At 67.2% G+C, this 24,309-nt stretch overlaps 1 protein-coding gene across 4 annotated transcripts; it reads left to right on the top strand.

Annotated features, from left to right (window-relative positions):
• The first annotated feature begins 2,860 nt into the window (after window positions 1–2,860).
• EBF4 (EBF family member 4) lies at window positions 2,861–24,219 on the top strand. Of its 4 annotated transcripts, XM_074587101.1 has the most exons (18): window positions 2,861–3,147; window positions 3,989–4,104; window positions 9,554–9,710; window positions 9,964–10,027; window positions 10,095–10,150; window positions 10,452–10,525; window positions 11,394–11,462; window positions 16,209–16,290; window positions 17,861–17,978; window positions 18,954–19,087; window positions 19,167–19,293; window positions 19,897–19,985; window positions 20,502–20,567; window positions 21,126–21,303; window positions 21,382–21,564; window positions 22,010–22,213; window positions 22,534–22,609; window positions 22,733–24,219. In XM_074587101.1, exons 1-17 carry the CDS (start codon window positions 2,872–2,874, stop codon window positions 22,602–22,604), a joined length of 2,064 nt encoding a protein of 687 aa, XP_074443202.1. In that variant the 5' UTR covers window positions 2,861–2,871; the 3' UTR covers window positions 22,605–22,609; window positions 22,733–24,219. The 4 variants fall into 4 exon arrangements, with proteins under 4 accessions (XP_074443202.1, XP_074443203.1, XP_074443200.1 ...); XM_074587102.1 differs by having other exon boundaries at window positions 18,957–19,087; window positions 22,534–24,219; XM_074587099.1 differs by having other exon boundaries at window positions 22,534–24,219.
• The last annotated feature ends 90 nt before the right edge of the window (window positions 24,220–24,309 follow it).

The following is a 24,309-nucleotide window of genomic DNA, read 5'->3' as shown; positions in this document are numbered from 1 at the left end:
CCTTTCCCAGCTCTGCTGCCGAATCCCTTTCCCTGTGCCAGGACGAGACCGGGATGCCCCTCTCCGGCCCCGGAGAGACTGGGAACAGGGCCCAGCCCTGCCCGGAGTCCCCATCCTCCCCCTGCTCAGACCCGGCCCCACGGGAGGGGAGGTTTGGGGGCAGGATCCTGGCTGTGTGTGGGTCCCCGGCTCCCCGCTGCAGGGGGGACCTAGCCCTCGCAGCAGCACCAGTGCTGCCCGCAGGGAAAGGGGGGGTCCCTGGGGAGGTGGTAAATGGGCTCCCCCCATTCCAGCTCGGCCCCACCCCGCACTTACCCTAACGCAGTGGCTCCCATGGGTCCTGCAGCCCATTAGCCGGAGGGAAGGAGAAGCCGGTCCATAAAATCCATCTGGGGGGAGGCAAGCGGGGGCGAGAACCCCTTCCCCCTCCTCCCCAACACCTCCATCCTTCAGTCCTCCCTGCCGCCCCCAAAGCCCCTGGAGCCCGGCTGCCCTAGGGTCCCAGCCCCCTCCCCAGTGCCTCTGTGCCTGCAGCACAGCAGCCGGCAAGGGGGACCGTGGGGGTCCCTGCAGGTGCCTCTGGGCAGTGGGGGCGCAGCAGCCCCCACCCCACTGCTCAGCCCCACAGGGGTTTGCTGTGGGGTGGCTGTAACGAGGGGCCCTGAGTATACCCCTCCAGCCCCAGCTGTGAGTGGGTGCAGCCCCCGCAGCGCTGCCGGCCCCCCCGGCGCTTGGCCACACTGCCTCCATTAGGACCCATTACCGGAGCCACACCAGGGAACACGGCTCCCCACGGAGCCAGTCCCAGCGGAGGGAGCCACGTCCCCTGGCACAGCTCAGCCCAGCACTGCCTGGAAATGGGAGATGGGGAGGGGGCAGGGGGCAGGGAGCAAGTCTCCCCCACTGCCCCCGGCTCCTCCTGCAGCAGGAGCTTGGGTCCCTTCGGTGGTGCCCATCCCTGGGGTATCCAGGTGGGATAGGGGCATGGATGGTTGGACACCGAGATGGACGGGGCATGGATGGATTGACATTGGGGTGGACGGGTGGGGGCATGGACAGATGGATGCTGGGATGGACGAGGACATGCATGGACAGATGCTGGGATGGACAGGGGCATGGACAGATAGATACCTGGATGAATGGGAGCATGGATGGATGGACACTGGGATGGATGGGGGCATAGATAGATGGGTGCTAGGATGGATGGGTGGATGTTGGGATGGACAGGCACACGGATAAATGGACACTTGGTTTCTGCAGGAGCCATCGTGGCCCCACCAGCCTTTGGGAAGCTGTGGGGGGTGCTGGGTGGGCTTGGCCCCTGCTACCGAGCCCTGAGGGAGGGGGGGGTCTGTGTGCAGAGCCCCATGTAGGTGCTGCAGCAGCCCCACGGCTGCGTGACCAGAGGGAAAAGGGCACAGCATGGCTTCGCGTTGGGGGAGAGGTTGCAGAGCCTGTGCCAGAGATGTTGCCTGTGACAAGGGGCTGCCCAGGCAGGGACACCAACCTCCCCACTCCCACCGCGGGGCCGGCATCCCCTCCTGTGGCAGAGGAGAGACAGAGCCGGTTGGGGTTCGGGATTCCCAGCCTCTTTGGGATGTGGACTGGAGGCAGCTGTGCAGGGCTGGCACCCCCTTCCCTGACTATACCCTGCCTGGCAGGGATGCACAGTGAGGAGGGGATGGGGACATGTCCCCTTTGCCATGGGTCTGCTGTGGGCACAGTGACGTGCTGTGCCCCAGAGAAGGTCAGCCAGGTTTACGTGGGGCATCGGGGGTGATTCTGGGGTCACCTTTGGGGTATGCTGAGGGACACAGGGGTCACCCTGGGGTGTTTCTGGAGTGCAGGGGTCCCACTGGGGGCACCTCAGGGGGGCTGGTAAGTCACACTGGGGTTTTTGAGGTGCTTGGTGACTCTTTGGGGTCACTCCAAGTGGTCTGAGGGTCTAAGTGGTGGCCAGTATGTGGGGATCCCGGGGTGCAGAGGACCCAAACAGGGTCAGTGTGGCACCAGGGTCTCATTGGAGTCATGCTGGGCACGCAGGCGGGCACAAGGGTCTTGTAGGGTTTGTGAGAGGTCTCTGCGAGGAGCCCTGGGAGATGCCCTGAGGCCTCTCTGGGGTGTCGGGGGGATGCAGAGGGGTCACGCTGGCTTGTCTCCAGAGCTCAGCTGGCTTTTTCTGGGGCCCGTTTGGGGTCTCTCCAAGGCACCTTGTGATGCAGGGGAGGGTCGCTGCAGGCTGTCTCCAGGGATGCAGCAGGGTCTCCTCCAGGGTGTCCCTGGGGTCTCTCTGGCTTATCTCTAGAGCCCATTTGGGGTGTCCCCATGGTGTCCCTGGGACCTGGCTGGGATCTCTCCAGGACATCTCGGGGGATGCCATGCGGTCTCCTCTGGGTGTCCCTGGGGCCTGTTTGGAGCCTCTCCAGGGTGTCTCGGGGGATGCAGTGGGGTGTCCTCCAGGGTACTCCCGAGGCCTGCCTGGGGTCTCTGCAGGGATATAGTGAGGCTGCTCTCTGGTAGCACCAGGACCTGTTCGGGGTCTCTCCAGGGCATCTTGGGGGACACAGAGGGGTGTCCTCCGGGCTACCCCCCGGGCCTGCCTGGGGTCTCCCGGGCCGAGAGGCACAGCGGTCGCCCCGGCCGCCCCGGGGAGCTCGGGGTCTCTCCGCTCCATCCCGTCCCGGTTGTCCCCGGGGTTCCCGGTGCCCGCCGCCCCCTCCCCCGGCGCGGCCGGTGCGGCGCTGGCCGCGGAGCCCCTCCGCCGGCGCGGGGAGGGACCGCTCCTCCCCGGAATGATGTCAGCCTGCCCGGCCGCGGCCCCCGCCTCCCCCGGCGGCTCCGGCCCTGCCTCCCCGGGGAGGCGGCGGCGGCATGGCCCGGGCCGGCGGGGCGGCGGGGCCGCGGCGGCGGGTGCTGGTGCTGATGGTGCTGGTGGCGGCGGCGGGGCGGCGGGGCCGGGGCGCGGGGCGGCGGCGGGGAGGTGGCCCCCCCGGACACTCCGGCCCCCACGGGCCCCCGACGCCCCCCGGCCCCCCCGTCCGCCCGCTCCTGCTGCTGCTGCCGCTGCCGCTGCCGCTGCCGCCGCCGCCGCCGCCGCCGCCGCCGCCACCGCCGCCCCGCGCCGCGCCCGCCGCCGCCGCCCGCCCGGTAACGAGCCCCCGCCGGCGCTCGCCCCCGCCCCATCCCGGGCCGCGCCTGCCCCCTCCCGCGCCCCTCTCCGGCCTCCTCCGCCCTCCATCCCTCCACTCCTCCTCTCAGCCTTCCCGCATCCCTCCCTTCACTCCTCCTCTCCCTCTCTCCATCCCTCCCTCCAGTCCTCGCAGCCTCCCTCCATCCCTCCCTCCAGTCCTCTAAGCCTTCCTCCATCCCTCCCTCCACTCCTCCTCTGCCTCCCTCCATCCCTCCCTCCAGTCCTCGCAGCCTCCCTCCATCCCTCCCTCCACTCCTCCTCTGCCTCCCTCCAGTCCTCTAAGCCTTCCTCCATCCCTCCCTTCACTCCTCCTCTGCCTTCCTCCATCCCTCCCTCCAGTCCTCTAAGCCTCCCTCCATCCCTCCCTCCATCCCTCGTTCCACTCCTCCTTTGCCTTCCCCATCCCTCCCTCCAGTCCTCTAAGCCTTCCTCCATCCCTCCCTCCACTCCTCCTCTCCTTCCCTCCATCCCTCCCTCCACTCCTCCCCTGCCTTCCCCATCCCTCCCGCCCCCCCGCCGCCCCCCGCCCCTTCCCCTCCCGGTCCCCGCACTTGGCTGCTGGTCGCCTCCGTCTCCAACTTCTCCGGCCCTGCCTCCGCCTGCCTCCGCCTCCCGCCTCCCCCGAGCTTCCCCCCCGAGCCTCCCCCCGGCTCCCGCCCGGCCACCCGCCGCAGATGCCGCTTCCCCGGCGGCCGGGACGGCGGCCCCCGGCACCTGCCCGGCTCTGAGCTCTGCTGCCGGGCCCGGGGCAGGAAAGTTGGGGACGGTCGCTGAGCCCCTGCCATGTTCTCCGTGCAGGAGGCGCTGCCCCGGGGGGGGCTGCCCATGAAGGAAGAGCCGCTGACCGCTGGGCTGCCCTCCGTCCGCTGGCTGCAGGGCACCGGCATCCTGGACGCCAGCACGGCAGCACAGAGGTAAGGGGCTCCGCGGGCGTCCTGTTTACTGCAGGCATCCCGGGTGCAGTGGGCATCTCGGGTGCCGTGGGTATGCTGGGCTATGAAGATATCTCTGGCTCTGTGAGCATCCCCGGTGCTGTGGGCATCCTGGGCACTGCAGGCATCCCGGGCTCCACGGGCATCCCAGGCTCCACGGGTGTCCCAGGTGCTGCAGGCATGCCAGTCATCATGAGCATCCCAGGCTTTGCAGGCATCCTGAGCACTGCGGACATCCCAGCCGCTGTGGGCATCCCAGGCACCATGGGCATTCTGGGCACTGTGGGCATCCTGGGTACCGCAGGTGTCCTGGGCACTGTGGGCATCCCAGGCATCCCGGGTGCCACGGGCTACACAGACATCCCGGATGCTGTGAACATCCCAGAGACTGTGGGCATCCTGGGTACGATGGGCATCACAGGTGTCACGGGCATCTCAGGTGCCCTGCACACCCCAGGCACGCCGAGCACCCTGGACACCCCATACCCTCAGCACCCCGGGATCCCAGGGCAGCCTGGATGCCTTGAGCCTCCCAGGTGCCTCGTACCCCCCCAGGTACTTCAGGCACCCCAGCTGCCCCACATGCCCTGGGCTCCCTGGGCCTCCGGGTATCCCCTACCCCTGTGTACCTCGGGTATCCTGGGGGCCCCCGCAGACCTCAGCACCCGCGGGTACCTGCGGCATCCCAAGCCCCCTGGCACCCCGTGCATGCCAGGCCCGTTGCCGTGTGTTGGGAGGGCCAGTGGATGCTGGCTGTGGGGCAGGAGCCGCTGCTGGAGCTGCAAGGATCTTTTGCCGTGACGTGCTGCGCTGTGCCGTGTGTCCACCAGGACCAGGACCGGCACCGTGAGCCCCGTCTCTGCTGGGAAAAGCTGGGACAGCGGTGCCATCCCTGTCTCCCGGGCAGGGCTGGTGGCTATCAGCTGTGGGGAACGACTGCTGCAACCGCTCAGGCAGCTGGCACCGCCGGGATCACCGCATCGCAGCCCGATGCCCGCCCGTCCCCCAGCTGGCCCCATTCCCTTCCCTCCCTCGGGGGCTCCATGTGCCCTGTCCCCATCTCCTGCCCTCCCTGGGGGGGGCTCAGGGCTCTCTGCACCCCATTCTCATCCCTTCCTGGGGGGGTCCATGTACCCTGGCCCCTGCTCTCTCTCCACCCTGTGCCTGGAGGGGTCCCAGCTGTGGCTGGAGGACACCTTCACTGCTGCCCCCAGCTCCTGCTGCCCCCACTGTGTGCACTGTGGGGTTTGGGCGGGGGGGGCGGTAAGGGGGGAGCCGTGTTTGGAGCGTGCTGCAGCTTTGTCCAGGGGTGACAGGCAATGCTGCAGCTCAGCCCCAGTGCCCCACAGCATGGACGGGTGAGGGGACCTGGGCCAGCCTGGGCACTGCCTTCCTGGGGTGCCCCATGCCCTCTGCCCAGCCAGGAACAGCAGGTTTGGGGGGTGTATGTCCCTTCTGCGTGGGGCTCCAGTGGAGTGGGACGTCCCCGGCACTTCCAGAGCCGACCCATTCCGTGGGCTAGATTGTCCGGTTGTGTGCACCGGCCCCGAGCTTGGGGTCCCCAGGCACCATGTCAGCTCCGCTACTGACTCTCTACTGGGGACTGTGACTGCGCCGCTGGACGCTGTGACCCACGGCTGAAGCCCTGGGGGCTCCCTGAGGTCCCCCCCCAAAGCTGCTGTGCTTGCAGATACTCCGAGATGCTTGAAAACTGCAGCGTTCCCCTGGCCAACCCCAGCAAAGCCACCCCAGTCCCATCCCAGCGCAGACACTGCTTGGGGGGGACAGCCACTGCCACAGCCCAGCCTGGACCCCCTGGAGAACAGCTGCATTGAGGGTCCCACCTGGCCCCAGGGTGCTGGGGGGGGTCAGTGATGCAGTGGGGGGCTGCGGTGTCCTATCTGGGGTGCAGGAGGTGCCGCGGTGCAGGGAGGTGCTGGCCTTCCTGCTGCGCTCCCAGAAACTTCCCCGTGCCCTAGAGCGGGGCTGCGAGAAAGGGGGGTGAAATCTGCCCCCCCTCCCACCCGTCCCCGGCTCCGGCAGCACAGGGGGACAGGGGACACACACACACAGGGCTGGGACGGCTGCAGCAGCTCCAACAGCGATGTTGCCCAGCGGCAGGGACGCGCCTGCCCGTGTGTCTCCATGTGCCAACGGCATCCTGCTGTGCCACGTGCCCAGTGCGCAAGGATGGGGCCCGCAGATCCCCTGCCCACCCCTGCCCCTGCCCAGCCGGGTGCTGGGCAGCCTGCGGTGTCCTCCAGACCCCGCTCTCCTCCCCATCCCATGGGCATGTGCCACATGTGCCAGCCGTGACATGCGTGTGGACATGCTCATGGGGTGCTCATCACCTCCAAACCCAGCCTGCCTTCACCCTGCACCCCGCACCCCTCTCGGACCTCTGGCTGGGGGGGCTTGTACCACCACCCACAAAGACCCCCCCGCTCCTGTGGGACCCTGCGGCCACCGCACGTTCCCCGGGTGATGCCAGCCATCACCCATGGCGTGTCCCTGGGTTCAGGGGTGCTGGGGTCCCAGGGCAAGGCAGAGGGGCTGGGGACTGCGGGATGAGCCCATGCGGGGTCTCGGCTACCCATGCAGGGTCTGGCCACCCCCTCCTTTGCCCCCCGTTTGGCAGAGCCGCCGGGGGAGCTGGGGCTGCGTAATTGCGCGGTGCCCCGGGTGCCTGGCGGCTCCGCCAAGGGAAGATGCTGCTTTACTGTAAGAGACATTCGCTGGGCTCCTCTGCTAGGAAATGCTCTGATTGCCTTTAATAATTAATGGCAGCCGGGCTCGGCTCTCGGAGCGCTAGGGTCTCGGCAGTGCTGGGAGCAGAGATGCAGCCATTACCCACCCGGGCTGGCGGCTCCATTGCCCTCCCCCCCGAGCACTCTAGGGCCGAAGCTTTTTGGGGGCGGAGGGGAATGGGGGGGCCGGGGGGGCGCTGGCTTGCTGCAGCCGCCCTGCCGGCACCGTGCCACCTTCCCATCAGCCGGGAGTCCCGTGGCCGGGCTCCAGCGTGGCAGGGCCAGGGATGCTGCTGGGGGACAGAGAGGTCCCCACGACACTGGGGGTCCCCCTCCCTCAGGGAGCTGAGTGGAGTGACGGCTGGGTACAGGGGGAGGGTGTCTGGTGAGGATGTGGGGTCCGGGTGGGGTCGGCACCCCATGCTGTGGGGCCAGATGCCATGGGGATGGGCCCCAAGAGCAAACCTGTTGGTGTTGGTTGGAGCCCTGGGGTAGGGGACAAGGGCCACCCACAGGGTATGCCAGGACACGGCCATCAGCAGTGACCAGGGACACGAGTGTGTGCACGTCTGTCCACACGCATGTGGCCGGACGCACATGTTGGCCATGCACACAGGCACACGCGTGCCAGGCAAGCGTGCCAGGCGGGTACCCCAGCATTTGCCAACTGGGGACGTTTCGGCTCCCCAGCGATCAGCTTAACAAGCTTTTTCCTCCATCACGGAAAAGTGTCGCCAGAGAAGTGTCCCCAAGGCTTTCAGAATCCGGGCTTCACACTTGGCCTTGGCTGGTGCCCACAGCTGGGGTCGGGGCTGGGGCTGAGGGCAATGCCGGGGGGGTAATTAAAGGAGCATCGTTAAGGGAGGTGAAGGTGCCTCCCCACCCTGTGCTGGCTCTGCCCCAGGCTCCTGGGTGCTGCTGGGACAAGCCACAGGAGCAGGTCACTAGTAAAAGGGCCGAATCCCTGATTTCTTCTCATTTTTGGAGGAGATGCTGGTGGCTGTGGCTTGTGTGGGTCCCTGTGTCCCCCTGTCCCTGTGTCCCCACATCCCCATGCAGCCAGTGATGCCCCTGGGCGCAAGGCACTGTATCCCTGCACCCCGGGGCTCCTTTCCTCAATGGTCGCCCTGGTGGGGTGCTGCGGGAAGGGGGCTGGGTGTGACACCACTACCACCCTGCGCCATTCCCAGGCCACCCATCAGGTGACAGTCGGGTCCCAGCATGGCCAGGAGTGGTGGCAGAGGGACCCTGTGGAGGGCACCACCTTGGGCCAGCAATCGGTGGGTCATACCTGGCCCCCAGCCCATCGCCCCACAAATTGTGGCCCTGGCTGGGCTTCCAGGAGCAGGGCTGGGGGTGCCGGGGTAGGCAGGGACCCCCAGCGGGGTTGCCCCCCGCATATTTGTGTGTCCCCCCTGCATTTGCACCCCAGTGCTGACCCCTGCCCAGGCCCTGGCTGCCCCCACACCAGTGGGATCCGTGGGGCACGGCAGGATCTGCGGTGTCCTGCTCCATACTTGGTGGGGGGCTGGAAGGTCTGTGGGGTCCTGCCCCACTCCGGGGCGGGGGGAGGATCTGCAAGGTCTTTGGGGTGACCATGGGGCGCAGGGGCTGTCCCCAGCACAGCATGGGAGCTGCTTCCAGTAGCTTAAGCCCTGCTGAGATCTGTGAGGGGGGAGCCAAACCCACCCCCCTGCCCCTGTCCATTGCCTGATGTGTTTTTAATCATGAAAGGGGGGAACTTTTTACATCCGTGTGTTTATCTTGGCCCCCTCGCCTCGCCGGCTGCCGCGCTGGGGCTGGTCCGGCTCCCGCGGCCCCCCACGCTGATGCCGCGCTGGCTGCCGCAGCACCGGTGGTGGCACTGGTCGGGGACTGGGACCATATGCCGGGCTGCGTACGAGGTGACCAGGATGAGGACTGGTCAGTGCTGAAGCCATCGTCCCTGTGGATGGCTCTGCCACACTCCCCTGTGCTGTCACCATCCTGTCACCCTGGGTGTCCGTGCAGGGACAGCAGTGGTGGCCCTCGGAGCAGCCAGTGCTACAAGAGAGCCCAGAGGTGGCTCTGCGGGTTGGCAGCGGGATGCTCTGGGGCTGGGCTTGGGTGTAGAAGGCTCAGGGACGTCCCCTCCTGTCCCCTCCTGTCCCCGGTGCCTGCCCCTGGTGTAGGCAGAGCTGAGGACAGGTGATGCTGCTGCACGTCCCCTGGGATGTTGCTGGCATGTCTCATCCTGTGTCCCCCCCCCAGCCCGAGGAGCTGTGACCCCTACCCTGGACACCCACCCCCATGATAGGGTGCAGGGCCGGCAGCTGAGCCCCAGCAGTGCCCTGGGGGCGATTCCCCTCCCCCGGCACCAGGGCTGCCTCAGGGACTGTCCCCTCCCCGGGAAACGGGGCTGACTTCGGGCTCGCTTCCCCCGGGGACAAGCTCTGCAAATGGCAGGGATGCGCTGGGCATGGGCACATCCTGGCCATGGGGCAGGGTGGGGGTCCTGGGTGCTGCCTCCATCCTGGTCCACAGCACCCTGGGGTACCAGGGGGCATCGCCGCCCGCCGTGGGGGAGTTCGGCAGCTCCCACTGAGCCCTTCCGCTGGTGATGGGGTGGCCCTGGGGAAGGGGATGCTGGGGGTCCCGGCAGCCGCCCCGTGCTTAATCCCCCCTCCTCCTCCTCCTGCTGGCAGCGGGGTGGGCCTGGCCCGAGCCCACTTTGAGAAGCAGCCCCCCTCCAACCTGCGGAAATCCAACTTCTTCCACTTCGTCCTGGCCATGTACGACCGGCAGGGCCAGCCCGTGGAGATCGAGCGCACCTCCTTCATCGACTTCGTGGAGAAGGAGCGGGTGAGACCTCCCCTCTGCCCCGGGGCCAAGCTTGTGGTGGGGATGGGGTTGTGGTGGGGATGGCGTCACTCTGCCCAGCCACCCCCCTGCTCTTGGAGGGGCGCTGGAGCCTGTGCTGCAGAGGCTGAGACCTCTCCCAAACTCATTGCACATGTGGGGAGTTGCCCGAGCAGCTCTGCAGCCCCGGGCCAGGCTGGGGCTGGTGGAGGGCTGCATCGAGAGGGGGCTGTAATGTCCCCTGTCCTCCCCCCAGGAGCAGAACGGAGAGAAAACCAACAACGGGATCCACTACCGGCTCCAGCTGCTGTACAGCAACGGTGGGTGCCGGGGCCAGGGGGCTATGGGGGGACACGAGCAGGGCTGACCCCTTCCCTCTCACCGCAGGGCTCCGGACCGAGCAGGACCTCTACGTCCGCCTCATCGACTCCATGTCCAAGCAGGTAACGACGGAGCGGGATGGTTGGGGTGCGGGCTAACCCCCCCTGGCACCGCAGCCCCCGACCCTGTCAGCCAGCGAGCCCCCGGGGCCATCTGCGCACACCAGAGCGCCAGGCAGGCACGAGCCCCTCTCCCGCCCGCTCCCCCCACCCCAGCTGCCATTGGGGTCCCCAACCCTGGCTGGGGTCACCCAGGGAGGGTCTGTGGTTGGGGGACAGGCTGGAGGGGTGGCAGGGGACAGGCAGAGTGCTGGGAGGGGATGGCACCCCCCCTGCGTGCTCTCTCCGCCCCCCCCCTTCCCAGGCCATCATCTACGAGGGGCAAGACAAGAACCCAGAGATGTGCCGGGTCCTCCTCACCCACGAGATCATGTGCAGGTAGGTGGGGGTCTCAGTGGGGGGTCCTGGTGTGTGTGTGGGGGGGGTCTGGTGGGGGTCCCGGGGGGGTCCGGCAGCACCAGGGGTTCCGGGTTGGGCAGACGGGCAGCGAGCGCTGCCTGCCCCAGCTGCCTGCTGCCAGCGCGGGGTCCCCCGTGCCCCATTAGCCCCGCTCTTGTTTACCACCCTCGCGCTTGGTGTTTGTGCAAATTAGCGCTCCGTGCCAGCGCGGCTAATTGATCTCCAGGAGCCACGCTAACGATGCCAGGGCCGGGGTCCCCCCTCCCCGCTGCGTTCCCCGGGGCCAGCACTGCCGTGTTTGTCGGCTGGCGGCGGCACGAGCCCAGCCCTGGGTGTCCCCCGTGGGTGACGTGGAGCCACCGAGGGATGGTGCGGGGCCAGGTCACCCCCCGTTCAGGCCACCCCCCCACTTGGCTCACTGAGCGTTTCCCAAGGCTGGGGTGCACCCCGAGCCCCAGAGAGCCCCAAGTTGGAGCCCAGCCCCATGATGTGGGGCAGTAGCATGGGGTGGCTAAGGTGGATACCCCAGGGGTGCCCTCTCTGCCACGACCCCCCATGCCCTGGCATCACACAGAAAATGTCCCTGTCCTGGGGTGTCCCCCACCCAGCCCAGCACTCTGGGCCCTTGCGGGGCACCCGCCTGTCCCGTTTGCACCTCTGCCCCCAGCCCCATCCCGCCATGGGTCAGGACCCCCCTGTTCCGCAGCACAGGGCTGGGTGACGGTGGGGGGGCACAGGGGTGGGAAATGGGGGTCAGGTGGGTTTTCCCCTGCGGGTTGGGAGGTGTGGGGCTGCACCCGGCCCCCCAGTTCCCCTCACGCCTGCTCCTCTCCTTGGCCGTGCCCAGCCGCTGCTGTGACAAGAAGAGCTGCGGGAACCGCAACGAGACCCCCTCCGACCCCGTCATCATCGACAGGTACCGGCGGCCCCGGGCGCAGATGCCCCCCTGTGCCTCACTGGGGCTGAGGGAGGGGGACAGCAGCAGGGGGGTCCCCCAGGGAGCCCAGGCGGGGAGTCCTCAGGGCTGGGGACCAGGTACTAGCACTGCCTCATTAGCGCTAATGAGCTGGGGGAGCAGCGTGTGAGGGCCGGGAGGGCGCGCGGTGCCCCCCGGTCCGGCACGCTGCGGTGGCTGCCGGGCCCCGTGCCGGGCTGCGGTGACAACCAGCCGTGACAGATGGGGAAAGCGCCGTTTGCCGTCAGCGCGGCACTTCCGACGCGCATCAAACAAATAAATAATACAGGCAACATCCAGCCACTTCGGCAAGCGACAGGGAACGTGTGGCAGCCCCGCTCCAGCTCCTCGGCCACGTGCCACAGGGACACCCCGGGGCTGCATTGTGTCCTCAGGCGTGTGCCCATGGCACGGGCCGGGTACATGGCCTCAGGTGAAGGATGCCCCCATCCTCCCTGCTGGGCTGGGACCCACGGCACAGCACTGGGGGAGGCAGAAAACCCAGCCCAGCGCAGGCAGCGCTCGCTGGTGTGGGCATGGACACCGTGTCCTCCTGGCACTGGGCTGTCTGTCTGTCTGCCTGCAGCCCCGACCCTCTGCCCTCCCTGGACAGCACACAGCCCACCTCCCTCCATCCACCCATCCTTCCCTCCACCCATCTCTCATTCCATCCATCCCTCATTCCTATCCACCCATCCACCCATCCATCCATCCATCCATCCATCCATCCATCCATCCATCCCTTCACCTGTCCACTCTTCCTCCCTCTCTCCTTCCCTTCTCCACCCCTTTCACCAGCCCTTGAGCTGTTCCTCCCTCCATCTCACAGCACCCCCAGACCCCACAGGTCTATCCATCTGCCCTTCTGTCCCTCCACGCAGCGTGTCGCGTCCCCACCCCTCTGTCTCCATGCAGGGGTCCTCACGCATCTCCTGGCATGGTGGCACCTCCCTGGTGACGCCAGGTGAAGCGGGGCTCTTTGGGAGTGCTGGGGCGTTTGGGGGCCCTGTCTGGCTCTGCAGGGCTTGGTCACCTCAGCACTGGGGCCTGGGGGACGTGGCGGGGAGGACAGGGGCTGGCCAGTGCTGTGCACCCTCCTTGCCTCCCCCTGCCTGCAACTGGGGTCCCTTGGTCCTGGGGTGTCCCTGTGAGTGGCTTCCCCCTGCGCCGAGACCGGAGGTGCTGGAGGATGCCTGGGTCCCTGAGGTTGGGGGGGTGGCACAGAACTTGCTCGCACCCCCTCAGTCCCCGGCCCATCCCCCCCAGAGTGTGACGCTGGACCTGCTGCAGCGGGTCCCTGACCCCTGTCCTCCCCCGGAGCTGCCAGCGCCAGCCAGCTGTGCCGCCCCCCCGCCGCCCCCGGCCAGCTGTGCCCTGGCCAGCCGTGGGGATCGTGGCCCCCGGAACTCCCAGCCCGGACATGGGATGCAGCCGCCGCAGCCCGGCCAAGACAAACCTGCCAGTAACAGCATCCCCATGTCCCCCTGTCCCCTCAGCCTCCTCATCCCGTGGGTGTCCTGGGTGCTGCACCCCGTGCTGGTGGTTTTAGGGTGCGCAGGGTGTCCCAGGGTGCCCTGTGACCCTCCCGTGCTGGAGGCTGAGGCTGAGCCCAGCCCTGGGTTCCTGTGGGGTGATCACCCCCATGGCAAGTGTCCCCTGAGCCCACCCCAGCCCCCTTCTCCCCAGGGACCCCTCAGGGCCCTGCCCCAAGGAGGTGACACCCCCAGGCTGGTGGCAACTCCATCCCTCTTCTGTGTTGAGGGCAGCTGGGGGTTTCCCCCGTGCCCCTGTGTCCTCCTCCGTCCCCAGGGCCCTCGGGGGTCACCCGGGGCCAGGCGAGTCCCCAGCCCACCGCCCGCTCCCCCTTCGGCACCCCCCCCTCAGCCCCGCTCCCCAGCCCGACGCCCAGCCCCACTGGTTTAGAGAGCCAGATAAGTGCCCTATCAACATGTTAATCAAATTACTTAGGAGCTAAAATTGACGCTTTTCATTAATTATACAAGATTATTCTAATTGCAAATTCAAATTTATGCGCTCGGAACAGAAGGTGTTCGGCAGCAGCGCCGGGAATTTGCATATTAAATGGGGAGCGCTGTGCATTAGGGATGCTAATGCATGCACAGCGCCTGTATTTTTAACTCCCGGGCCCATATGCACGGCTGCCGCTCGGGGGGGACGAGGCCGACCTGGGGTTCAGGATTAGCCCCCCCCTCAGCAGCGCAGAGCCGGGGCTGGGGGGCTGGGGGGGGGGGGGGGGGAAGTCGGGGGGGGCCGGGGGGGTCGCCCCCCCAGCCTCAAACGGCCTCTGTCAATCTCCTGGCGGGGGTGTGTGTGGAGTTTTCCTGCCGTCTTCCAGCTCCTTCCTTCCTCTGATTACCACCTGCCGGGCGGCGGGTGATGGGGGGACACGGGGGGGTCCCCCCTCTTCCTTGCCCGGGAAAACCATCCCCTATGGGCAGCATCCCGGCAGCACCAGTGTGGGGGCCCCTCTCCGTGAGCGCCGGCCGACGGCAGGAGGCCCTGGGGTGGCACAGTCTGGAGGTGCGTTCTCTGCTCAGTGGTCCCACAGGGTCCCCAGAGTCCCCTGGGGGGCCCCCAATGGCCCCAGGGGCTGTGCCCCCTGGCCAATTCCCCCCAGGGATGGGGCTGGAGGGGTTTGGGGCTGGGGAGGCTGCGCCCACCGCTCCTGTCCCTGTGCCCGCATTGCAGGGGGTCCCAGGGGTGCCCATGTCCTTGGGTGCCCCGTCATCCCCCGAGGTCCCGTCCTCCCCTCCAGCCTCCACCAGCACCTAACGGGCCGTGGGAAACTTCCCCCTGGGCACCTGTGTCCCCTCCCCACCCCTCTGTCCCCTACATCCCCCTCCCCAGCCCCACTGCAGCGCTCAGGGAGGTGGCTGGTGGGGCTGAGGCGGGGGGCTGGGGTGGGGGGCTGGGGTGGGATACCAAGGCAGGGTGCTGGGACGGGACTTCAGGGTAAGGTGCTCAGATGAGATGCCAGGACAGGCTGCCGAGAAGGGATGGGGATCAGGATGGCACAGTGGGATGGGGACATGATGGCACAGCGGGATGGGGTAGGATGGCACACGCATAGGGCAGGATGGCACATAGGGGTGGGGACAGGATGTGGCACTCTGGGGTGGGGACAGAATGGCACAGTGGGATGGGGGCAGGATGGCACGCTGGGATGGAGGACAGGATGGTGCAGTGGAATAGGGGCGGGATGGCATGCTGAGAGGGGTCAGGATGGGACACTGGGACAGGGACAGGATGGCACCCTGCGATGGGAGCAGGATGGCACTCTGGGATGGGGGACAGGATGGCACACTGGGGTGGGTCAGGATGGCACAGTGGGATGGGGTAGGATGGGGCACTGGGGTGCACCAGCCCCATGCAGTGCCCTGGACCTGCTGAAGGGCTTCGTAGTGGTGGGCAGGGCAGAGCCCAAGCACATCAGGGAGGGGACCAGGGGATGAGTTAACCCATACCAGGCCAAGGGAAGGAGATGGCACAGAGGGACATATTGGTCTTGTCATGGCATAGTGACCTGGCATGACACAGTGGCCATGGGTGGCACAGTGCCCTGGCGTGGTACAGTGAGCTGAGACAGTGCGGCGAGCTGGCACATTGCGGTAGCCTGGCATGGAGGGGTGACCTGGCACAGCTCGGGGACTTACGGTGGTGTGGTGACTTGGCACAGCGGTGACCTGGCGCTGTGCGGTCACCGGGGCCGGTGCAGTGAGCTGGCACAGCGCGGTGATCTGCCATGGCAAAGTGAGCTGGCGCAGCGTGATGGCTGGGCATGGAGCAGAGCAAATGTGTGCGTGTGTGCGCGCACCACATGTTTGTGCAGGGTGAGCGTGCCCGTGGGCACGTGGGTGACCATGCAGGTAGCCCATTTCACCCATGGGGTGGTCCACAGCTGGGGACAGGGACACCAGGTCTCTCACCTTGATGCCCAAAAGTGCGCAGGGTGGGATCCCGGTGTGCACCCAGGTCCTGGGGACCACGTCTGGCCATCCCCTGGGTGTGGATCTGTGCTCCCCCACGCATATCCACGCACACCGCCATCCACACGCGTGGGCACCGTGATGGCCACGCGCTCTCCTCCCGTACCAGCCCCTAGCGTGAGCGCTGCTGCTGCTGCTGCCCATTAATTATTGAGGGGCGGAGGCTGATTACGGGGCCATGGACAAGCAGCCTGAATATTTCAGCAGGCCGGGACGTGGCGGGAGCAGCTCGCCCTCCTGCCCGTCCATCCTCCACTGGGGATGATGCCTGGCACCCGCCGGACCCCCATGGGCAGGGAGAGGCAGCACCCAGCACAGCAGGGGGGGCTCATAGGATGCACCAGGGTCCCTGCGGCCGCGCAGTGCGTGTGTGTGTGTGCGTGTGTGTGTGTACACGCACGTGTGTGTGTGTTTTCGGCTGTGGACACCTCTGCACGGTGCGTGCACACCTGTGTGTCACTGGGGGGTGCGCGGGAGACCATGGGGAACACCCACACACATCTCCGGCGCATGGTGTGACATGTAGGGGGCTACCTCCATTTGGGGACACCAGGACAGCGGTGACACTCACCTGGAGCAGCTTTGCTCCAGCGCCAAGGAACCACGGGATGGGGTGGAAGGAGACATCACAGGGTCTCTGGGACCCCCTCCACCCCCGGTTTGCCAACATCAACTGTTGGGATCTTTCCTTCCATCCCAGGTTTTTCCTCAAGTTTTTCCTCAAATGCAACCAAAACTGCCTGAAGAACGCGGGGAACCCCCGGGACATGCGGCGCTTCCAGGTGAGCACCCGGCACCCCCGCCTCCAAACCCTGCCCCTCACACCAGGTCTGCGGGGGGCGGGGATGGGTCTGGAGACCTCATATATTTTCCCAAAGGGTTGCAGGGGAATTAGGAACTCGATTCCCTTTTGGGACTCGAGTCCCCAGTGCCCCTTGACCCCTTTTGCAAACCCTAATTCCCCTTGAGCCCCTTTGCAAACCCCAGTTCCCTTCGTCCCCTTTGCCAGCTCTTATTTATTTTCAAACCCCAATTCCCCATGCCCCCTTTGCAAACCCTAACTTGCAAACTCTTTCTTAATTTCCCCCAATCCCTTTGCAAAACCCTAACTGCCCTTCAACCCCTTTGCAAACCCCAGTTGCCCTCCCCTCTTCTGCAAACTCTAATTTGCAAACCCTGATTTGCAAACCCTAATTCCCCTTGGACCCCTTTGCAAACCCCAGTTCCCTTCGCCCCCCCTTTGCAAACTCTTATTTATTTTCGAACCCCAGTTCCCCATGCCCCCTCTGCAGACCCTAACTTGCAAACTCTGATTTCCCTCGCTCCCGTCGCAAACCTGCATTCTTGAACCCCTTCGCAAACCCTAATAATTCCCCTGGAGCCCCTTTTCAACCCCCCCAATTCCCTTCGTCCCCTTCGCAAACTCTTATTTATTTGTGGGCCCTAATTCCCCTCCCCCCCTTTGCGAACCCTAACGGGCAAACTCTGATTTCCGCCCCCCCCCATGTCTTCGCAAACCCTAATTTGCAAACCCTGATTCCCCTCGCCCCCTTCGTAGCCCCCTCCACCGTCTCCCCTCGTCCCCACTCTGTGTCCCCCCCCAAAGTGTCCCCAGCCCACAGCCCAGCTCTCCCCGCAGCAGCTGGAGGTTGGGGAGCGGAGCAGAGTGCGGTGGTGGGGGGGGGTCCGGCCCGTCCCCCACCCAGCACGGGCGCCTTCATTAGGGCCTCTCGTAAAGATATGATAATTGTGACATTTTTACATGATTAACGACCTATCCAATTTGCATAGCGCCAAGCAGCTCCGGGAGAGCAGCCAAGTCCACGCCGGAGGGGGAGAGCGGGGTGCGGGGGGGGGGGGGGGGGGAGGAGGGGGGGCGGAGGGGGGCATGCAGGGGATGGGCTGGGGTGTCCCCTGGGGGCCAGGGTCCCCTGTGCCGGTGACACAGGGGATGGACTGGTGTGTCCTCTGGGGTCCGGGCTCCTCCAGGCTGGTGACACGGTGATGGGCCGGTGCTGACGCCGGGGCAGCGCCAGGGTTGGGGGTCCCGTGGCACCGTGTGCTGTGCGGCTGTGGGGGCACACGCGTGCGCACACGAGCGCTCCTGCGCCCGCGTACACGTGCAGACGCACACGCAGCCGGGCACACGCACACGTGTGCACACCCGCGCAGGTGCAGATTTGCACACGCGTGTCGCCACCAAGGCGCGGAGGGTCCAGAGGGCACCCATGGCACTCCCGGAATGCCGAGGGGAGCGGTGGGACACTAGAGACGAGCAGGGGGCAAGGTGACATACCCCAGGGAGGGCGGGGGAGGACACACAACGGTGGCCCTGAGCCGGCTGTCCCGCAGGTGGTCGTCTCGACGACGGTGAACGTGGACGGCCACGTCCTGGCCGTGTCCGACAACATGTTTGTCCACAACAACTCCAAGCATGGGCGGCGGGCACGGCGCCTCGACCCCTCCGAAGGTGAGTCCCTGCCGGCTGCCCCGCATGCCCACGCACGCGGAACACGTGCCCCACGCACATGCGTGTGCACGGCCACGCGGAGGGACAGACACGCGTCCATGCCAGTGGGTGCTGCTCCTGCCGTGGCATCCCCTGCCCAGGCTGTGCCAGAGCCAGCCCCACAGCCGTGTGTGTCCCACGGCGCCAGGGCAGCCCCAGAGACCGTGTCCCCATGCTGGGACCCCCGCGGGGGACACGCCTGTGCCCAGCTCTGCCCCACACCGCTCAGAGGCTGCAGCTCCCCCAGCCCCAGCATCTCCCTGCCGGGCCCCCCAGGCACCCCGGGCAGCCCTGGAGGTGGTCACCCAGCCCCGTATTTATGCCTTGTACGTTTGTCCATCCACCCAGCGCGCGCACACGGCCTCTCCATCCACCCGCCGTGCACCTGCGATTTCTGTCTGTCCCTTCGTCCCTCCGTCCGTCCCGTGCGCGCAGGCTGCCCTGCCCTCCTGGGTGCTCTCTGTCCGTCCCCCCTCTGTCCCTCCGTGCACCCACCACATCTCTCTGTGTCCCTCTGTCCAGTGCATACGTGCCCTGTCCGCCAGTCTGACCTGTTTGCTCCCTGTCTGTCTGTCTGTCCCTTGCATGCTCTCCATCTCCCCCTCCATCCCCTGCCCGCACTCTCCCTCACTATCCCCTCCCCACCGTCCCCATCTGTCCCCGTCTGCCTGGTTCCCCCCATCCCACAGTGCCAGCCACCCAGTCCCCCTCCTCCCCTGCTCCCGCCTGGCGTCTGTCCGTGTCCGTGCGTCCGTGGCCACCTGTGTCTGTCCCCTGCCCCTCGCCACTGCCTGGTTCTCACTCTCTGCCTCTGCTCTCCCTCTCTGCCTTCTCTCCCCCAGCCTCGCGTCCCCGGCCCCGACCCCGGCGCCCCCCGCTCCCGCCCCGCGTGCCCCCACACTCACTGCTGCCCTGTCTCTCCCCTCCCGCCCGAAGCAGCCACCCCCTGCATCAAAGCCATCAGCCCCAGCGAGGGCTGGACCACAGGAGGTGCCACCGTCATCGTCATCGGGGACAACTTCTTCGACGGGCTGCAGGTCGTCTTCGGCACCATGCTGGTGTGGAGCGAGGTAGGGGATAGCGGGGAGGGGTGCTGGGGGGCTGGCACAACCTCCCCGGCTGCAGGCTGAGCCCAGTCTTGCCCCGCAGCTCATCACACCTCACGCCATCCGGGTGCAGACCCCCCCGCGGCACATCCCCGGCGTGGTGGAGGTGACGCTCTCCTACAAGTCCAAGCAGTTCTGCAAGGGCGCCCCAGGACGCTTCGTCTACACCGGTGAGGGGCGCAGACCCCCGTGGAAGGAGGCCGAGACCCCCAGGATGGTGCCCAGAGCATCTCTGTGCCCGCTGCCAGCCCCTGGGGACAGCCCTACCTTGACTGGGACCACCCCCCGCCCCCCACCATGGCAGCTCTGCTGCAGGGTTAGGGCAAGGGGATGGGGCAGGGTGCGAGGGGATGGGCGTAGGGCAAGGATTTGGGGCAGGAAGGCGTTGGGTTGGGGGGCAGGGCATAGAGTTAGGGGCAGGGTAGGGTTGTGACTTGGGGGGGACCTGCTGGCAAGGACAGGGTTGGGCATGTCATCCCAGTTCCTGCCCCGCTCCGGCACTGTCCAGTCCCCTCGGGACGCCTGCGGTGGTGCTGGGGGCTGCGGCTGCCAGACAAGGGGCTGGGAGAGGAAGGGGCGCAGGGGCTGCTGGCACGGGTCGGGGACAGGCGGCACAGCTGGGGTGTCTGTGCGGGAGGTGGGGTTCCCCCCCCCCGACTATGCTCCAGCACTGCACCCCACAGCCCATGCCTCAGTTTCCCCATGGGGCCGGGGCAGGGGGGGGACAGGGTGGCCCCGGACGCAGCAGCCGCTGAGCCCCCCTCTCTCGTCAGCGCTGAACGAGCCCACCATCGACTACGGGTTCCAGCGGCTGCAGAAGGTCATCCCCCGGCACCCCGGGGACCCTGAGCGCCTGCCCAAGGTAGGGACCTCCTGGCCTGGGTTTGGCGCAGATGCTGTGCCGTGCCCCCTGCCGTGCCCAGTGACACCCACGGGGTGCGGGCAGGGACACGCCATCACCCATGGGTGCTGGGCACCACCTTACCCAGACCCAGAGGTCTTCCCTGGCAGTGCCAGAGGGCCAAGGGACAGGGAGGGGGACACAGAGCCCCTGGGTGCAGCCCACGGGCTGGCCTGGCTCCCTGACCCTCAGCTCCTGCTCTGTGTGGTGGGGTCCATTCTGCTTCCCCGTCTCCGGCAGACCCATGGGAACAGAGGGCCATGGAGGGACACAGGGAGGGACAAGGGCGGGGGTGCAATGGGCCCCGTGGGGTGCTGGGCTGGGGCTCTGGGCATCGCATGGCACCTCGGGGAGGTGGGGATGTGTCACCAGCATGGGGACGTGGCAGGGCAGGGTGCCTGCATGTCCCCCGTGTGCAGGTGGGGCTGGGGTGGGGGTGTGGGCCCCCCCCCGATCCCCATCCCGCTCCCTGCCCAGGAGGTCCTGCTGAAGCGGGCGGCCGACCTGGTGGAGGCTCTCTATGGGATGCCGCACAGCAACCAGGTACCATGACACCCCCCCGACCCGCATCCTGCCATCCCCCCCCCAGCTCATCCCACCCTCCTGCCCCCGTCCCCCCACCCTGCCCGCTTGGCGGGGTCTGCACCCCGAGCCCACAGCGCTGCAGTGAGGACGCAGGAGCCGTTGATGTACTTTGGGACAACACCGGCCCCGGCCTCCCGGCCCCACATCTGCTTCACATCAGGATTCCTCGGGCGCTGAGTCAGCGCTGTGGGCCCCCCCGAGCCCCCCACCTGCAGGGGAAGGGGAGCCGCCAGGTCAGGCTGCAGGGCTGGCGCCTCCAAAGCTGCCTTTGTTCCCACGTCCTTCCCGGCCGGCGTCACGAGCTGGGGGGTCTCGATCCCCCTGTCCCATTGCTGCCCGGCACAGCCCGTCCTGCACCCCGGGGACACTCAGGGCTGCAGGCGCCCTGGGAGGTGACATGAGCTGGGGCGGTCTCAGCCCTCCCCTGCCCCATCGCTGCCCCATAGAGGGGTCACTCCAGGCTCCACATGCCATGGGGTGACACCGTCCCCATGTGTGTCCCCCTCCCCATCCCAGGACATCATCCTGAAGCGAGCGGCAGACATCGCCGAGGCACTGTACAGCGTCCCCCGCAACCCCAGCCAGCTCTCCTCGCTGGCCGGCACCCACGGCCCCGCCGGCATGATGGGGGTGAACTCCTTCGGCAGCCAGCTGGCCGTCAACATCGGCGACTCGCCACAGGGCACCGAGCAAGGTGGGCCGGGGGCTGTGCCGGCCGGCGGGAGGGGGTCCCTGCCTGCCCTGTGCCACCCCCGGCCCCTCTCGCCCACAGGCTACTCCCGAAACACGGGCAGCGTCTCGCCACGGGGCTACGTGCCCAGCTCCACGCCGCAGCAGAGCAGCTACAGCAGTGCCGCCGGCATCAATGGCTACGGCGGCGGCACCATGGCTGGCCTGGGGGTGCCCGGCTCCCCCAGCTTCCTCAACGGCTCCACCGCCAACTCCCCCTATGCCAGTGAGTCGGTGTCCCGGGGTGTCCCCAAAGCCATGCACCAGCTCCAGGGAGTCACCAACGCTATGCACCAGCCCTGGGGTGTCCTCAAAGCCATGCACCAGCTCCAGGGAGTCCCCAATGCTGTGCACCAGCCCTGGGGTGTCCCCAAAGGCATGCATCAGCCCCAAGGCATCGTCCAAAACCAAGCAGCAGCCCCAAGGCATCCCCAAAGCCGGGCACTAGCTCTGACATGTCCCCAAAGCCATACACCAGCTCCAGGGTGTCCCCAAAGCTGTCTGCGAGGGCAAGGGGGAGCAGGAACACAGTGACCTGAGCTGAGAAAGCTCCAGCCCCAGCTCTGGCAAGCTGGGTCCCATGCGATGTCACCAGGGTGTGTTGGCATCCCGCATGGGGAGCGATGCCCCGTCGCCAGCTCTGCCCGGCCTGAGTGGGTCTCTCCCCACAGTCATGCCCGCCAGCCCCCCGCTCGGCGCCTCCTCCATCACCCTCCCGTCGGGCACCAACGCCTCCACCCCCACCGGGGTCTTCTCCTTCTCGCCCGTCAACATGATCTCAGCGGTGAAGCAGAAAAGCGCCTTCGCCCCCGTGGTGCGGCCACAGACCTCCCCGCCGCCCGCCTGCGCCAGCACCAGCAGCAGCAGCCTGCAAGGTGAGCCCAGTGCAGGCAGGGCTGCCCCCACCTGCCCCCCCCCAGCACACCCCCAGGTCCCCCTTGCCTGACAGAGGGGGAGGGGGGGTCCCGGTGTCACCGTGCCCACCCTGGTGCCTTGCAGATCCCTTCCCGCAGGCTGCCTGCCCTCTCCCGCCTGCACCCCTGCCCGTTTCCGTGCCTCCTCCCTGCACCCGAGGCATGGCTGGGGCTGCGCCGCAGGGAGGGGTGCACCATGCCACCCTCGTCCCTGTCCCTCCGTGCCCACCTCTCCTCCCTGCCTTGGCTCACCCTCTCTTTCCCTCTCTCCCACCACCCAGACCCGGCTTTCGAGGACTCGGACAAGTTCCACACGCCTGCGCGGCCGCTCCAGGGACTGGCCTATTCCTAAGCGCAGTAGGTCCTGGGATGTGCCAGCCCCGGAACCCCCCATCCTGCAGGGACGGGCAGGGGGAGCGGGGCCAAGGAGGGCAGAGACCCCCCTGCCTCGGCGTGCCCACCCCTCGCCTTCCCTTGCAGCCGTGCCCGGCCACCTCATGCCACCCATGTGAGCCGGAGCTGTGACATGGACTGGGACTGAGCGTGGCCTCGCAGCCCAGCAGTGCCAGCCCCTCTGACCTGCTCCAGGGCACGCAGGGCTCCGGGACCCACCGCCCCGCTGCCCTGCGGTTGCCCCAGCCCGGCCCCATGGAGCTCAGCTCCCTCGCAGTGGGGTGACCCTGGCCAGGGCCAGCACCGGCGTGGCTTGGCATGGCTCAGCTTGCCAGGCAGCCCCTCCTGAGGTCAGAGAGGGGCCTTGGGGATGGGGAAAGACCCAAACGCTCTGGGTTTAGCCTCAGAAAGATGCTGAAAGACTGGTGGGGGTGTGGGGCAGCGGAAGCTGCAGGCAGGATGCTCGCGGGTAGGAGGAATGGATGCTCCAGGGCGGGAGGGATGGATGCTCCAAGGCAGGAGGGGTGCTCTGGGACAGGATGGGGGGATGTTCTGGGGCAGGATGGGTGCTCCAAGGCAGCAGCGATGCTCTGGGGTGGGATGGATGCTCCAGGGCAGGATGGGGGAAATATTGCTAGGTGGGACGGATGCTGCGGGGTAGGATGGGGGAAATGTTCCTAGGCAGGATGGATGCTCGGGGGCGGTAGGGCTGCTCCAGTGGGACCCAGCTCCCCCACACACACACTTCCCGGCTCTCTCACCACCTTGGCCAGCACTCTCTCCCCAGATGTGCAGCTCCACATCTGGAGCCGCCCACCCGCAGCTCCCAGGCGGCCGAAGCCGGATCTCTGCCTGTGCCCTGCGCCCCCACGAAGGATGGGGGCCTCGGCACCGCCCGGGCAGGGGGACTTGAGCTGTCCCAGCCCACCGACCTGAGCCCCCGCCATGGGGATGGCACGGTTCCTGGCCCCATCAGCTGCCAGGGCTCTCTGCGCCAGGACACAACCACAGCTCTTTTCTCATTAATATCACCATTATTATTAATATAATATTATTATTATTATTATTATTTTTAGCAGCAGGCGAGCCAGCGGGCAGGGGCTCTGACAGGGTGGGCAGGAGACCTCCGGCCCTGGCACTGCCTCCCTCCGCTGGGGTTTTCCCTGTCCTCCCAGCCGGGAGGGAGCAGCCAGGAATTTTGTAAATAAAGAAAAAGGGAAAAAAACCAAACTACTCCCCCCATGCCCGCATCCCACCCATGGGAGTGGCCCGTGTTCCCCGCTGTGTCTTGTGCCGCTGTGTGCCCCAGGGATGGTGATGCCACGGTGCCCTTCTCAGTGTCAGCAAGTGTCCCCCCTGTGCAGCCCCCGTTGCCCCTCGCTTGGTGCTGGGTCCTCAGCTGAGGTCTCTAGCCCCTGCCTGGGGTCACCATGGGGGTCCCAGGGCTGGCGGCAGCCTCCCACCCGCCCTTGGGGACAGGGTGCCCCCCCAGGGTCCTGGTCCCCCTGTGGTGGTGGTGGTGCAGGACGACGATGCCGGGGTCCCTCAGAGCAGGGGCCTTTCTGACATGGAAATAAAAGGCCTTGCAGAAGGGCACCGGCTCCGGGGGTCTGTGAGCGGGGAGGGGGCAGCACGTGGGGACACCCCCGGGGACAGTGACACCG

The sequence above is a fragment of the Larus michahellis genome, chromosome 5 (assembly GCF_964199755.1).
Source record: "Larus michahellis chromosome 5, bLarMic1.1, whole genome shotgun sequence".
Lineage (NCBI taxonomy): Eukaryota > Metazoa > Chordata > Aves > Charadriiformes > Laridae > Larus > Larus michahellis.
Note: the sequence above shows the minus strand (reverse complement) of the source record. Positions and strands in the feature narration are given on the sequence as shown.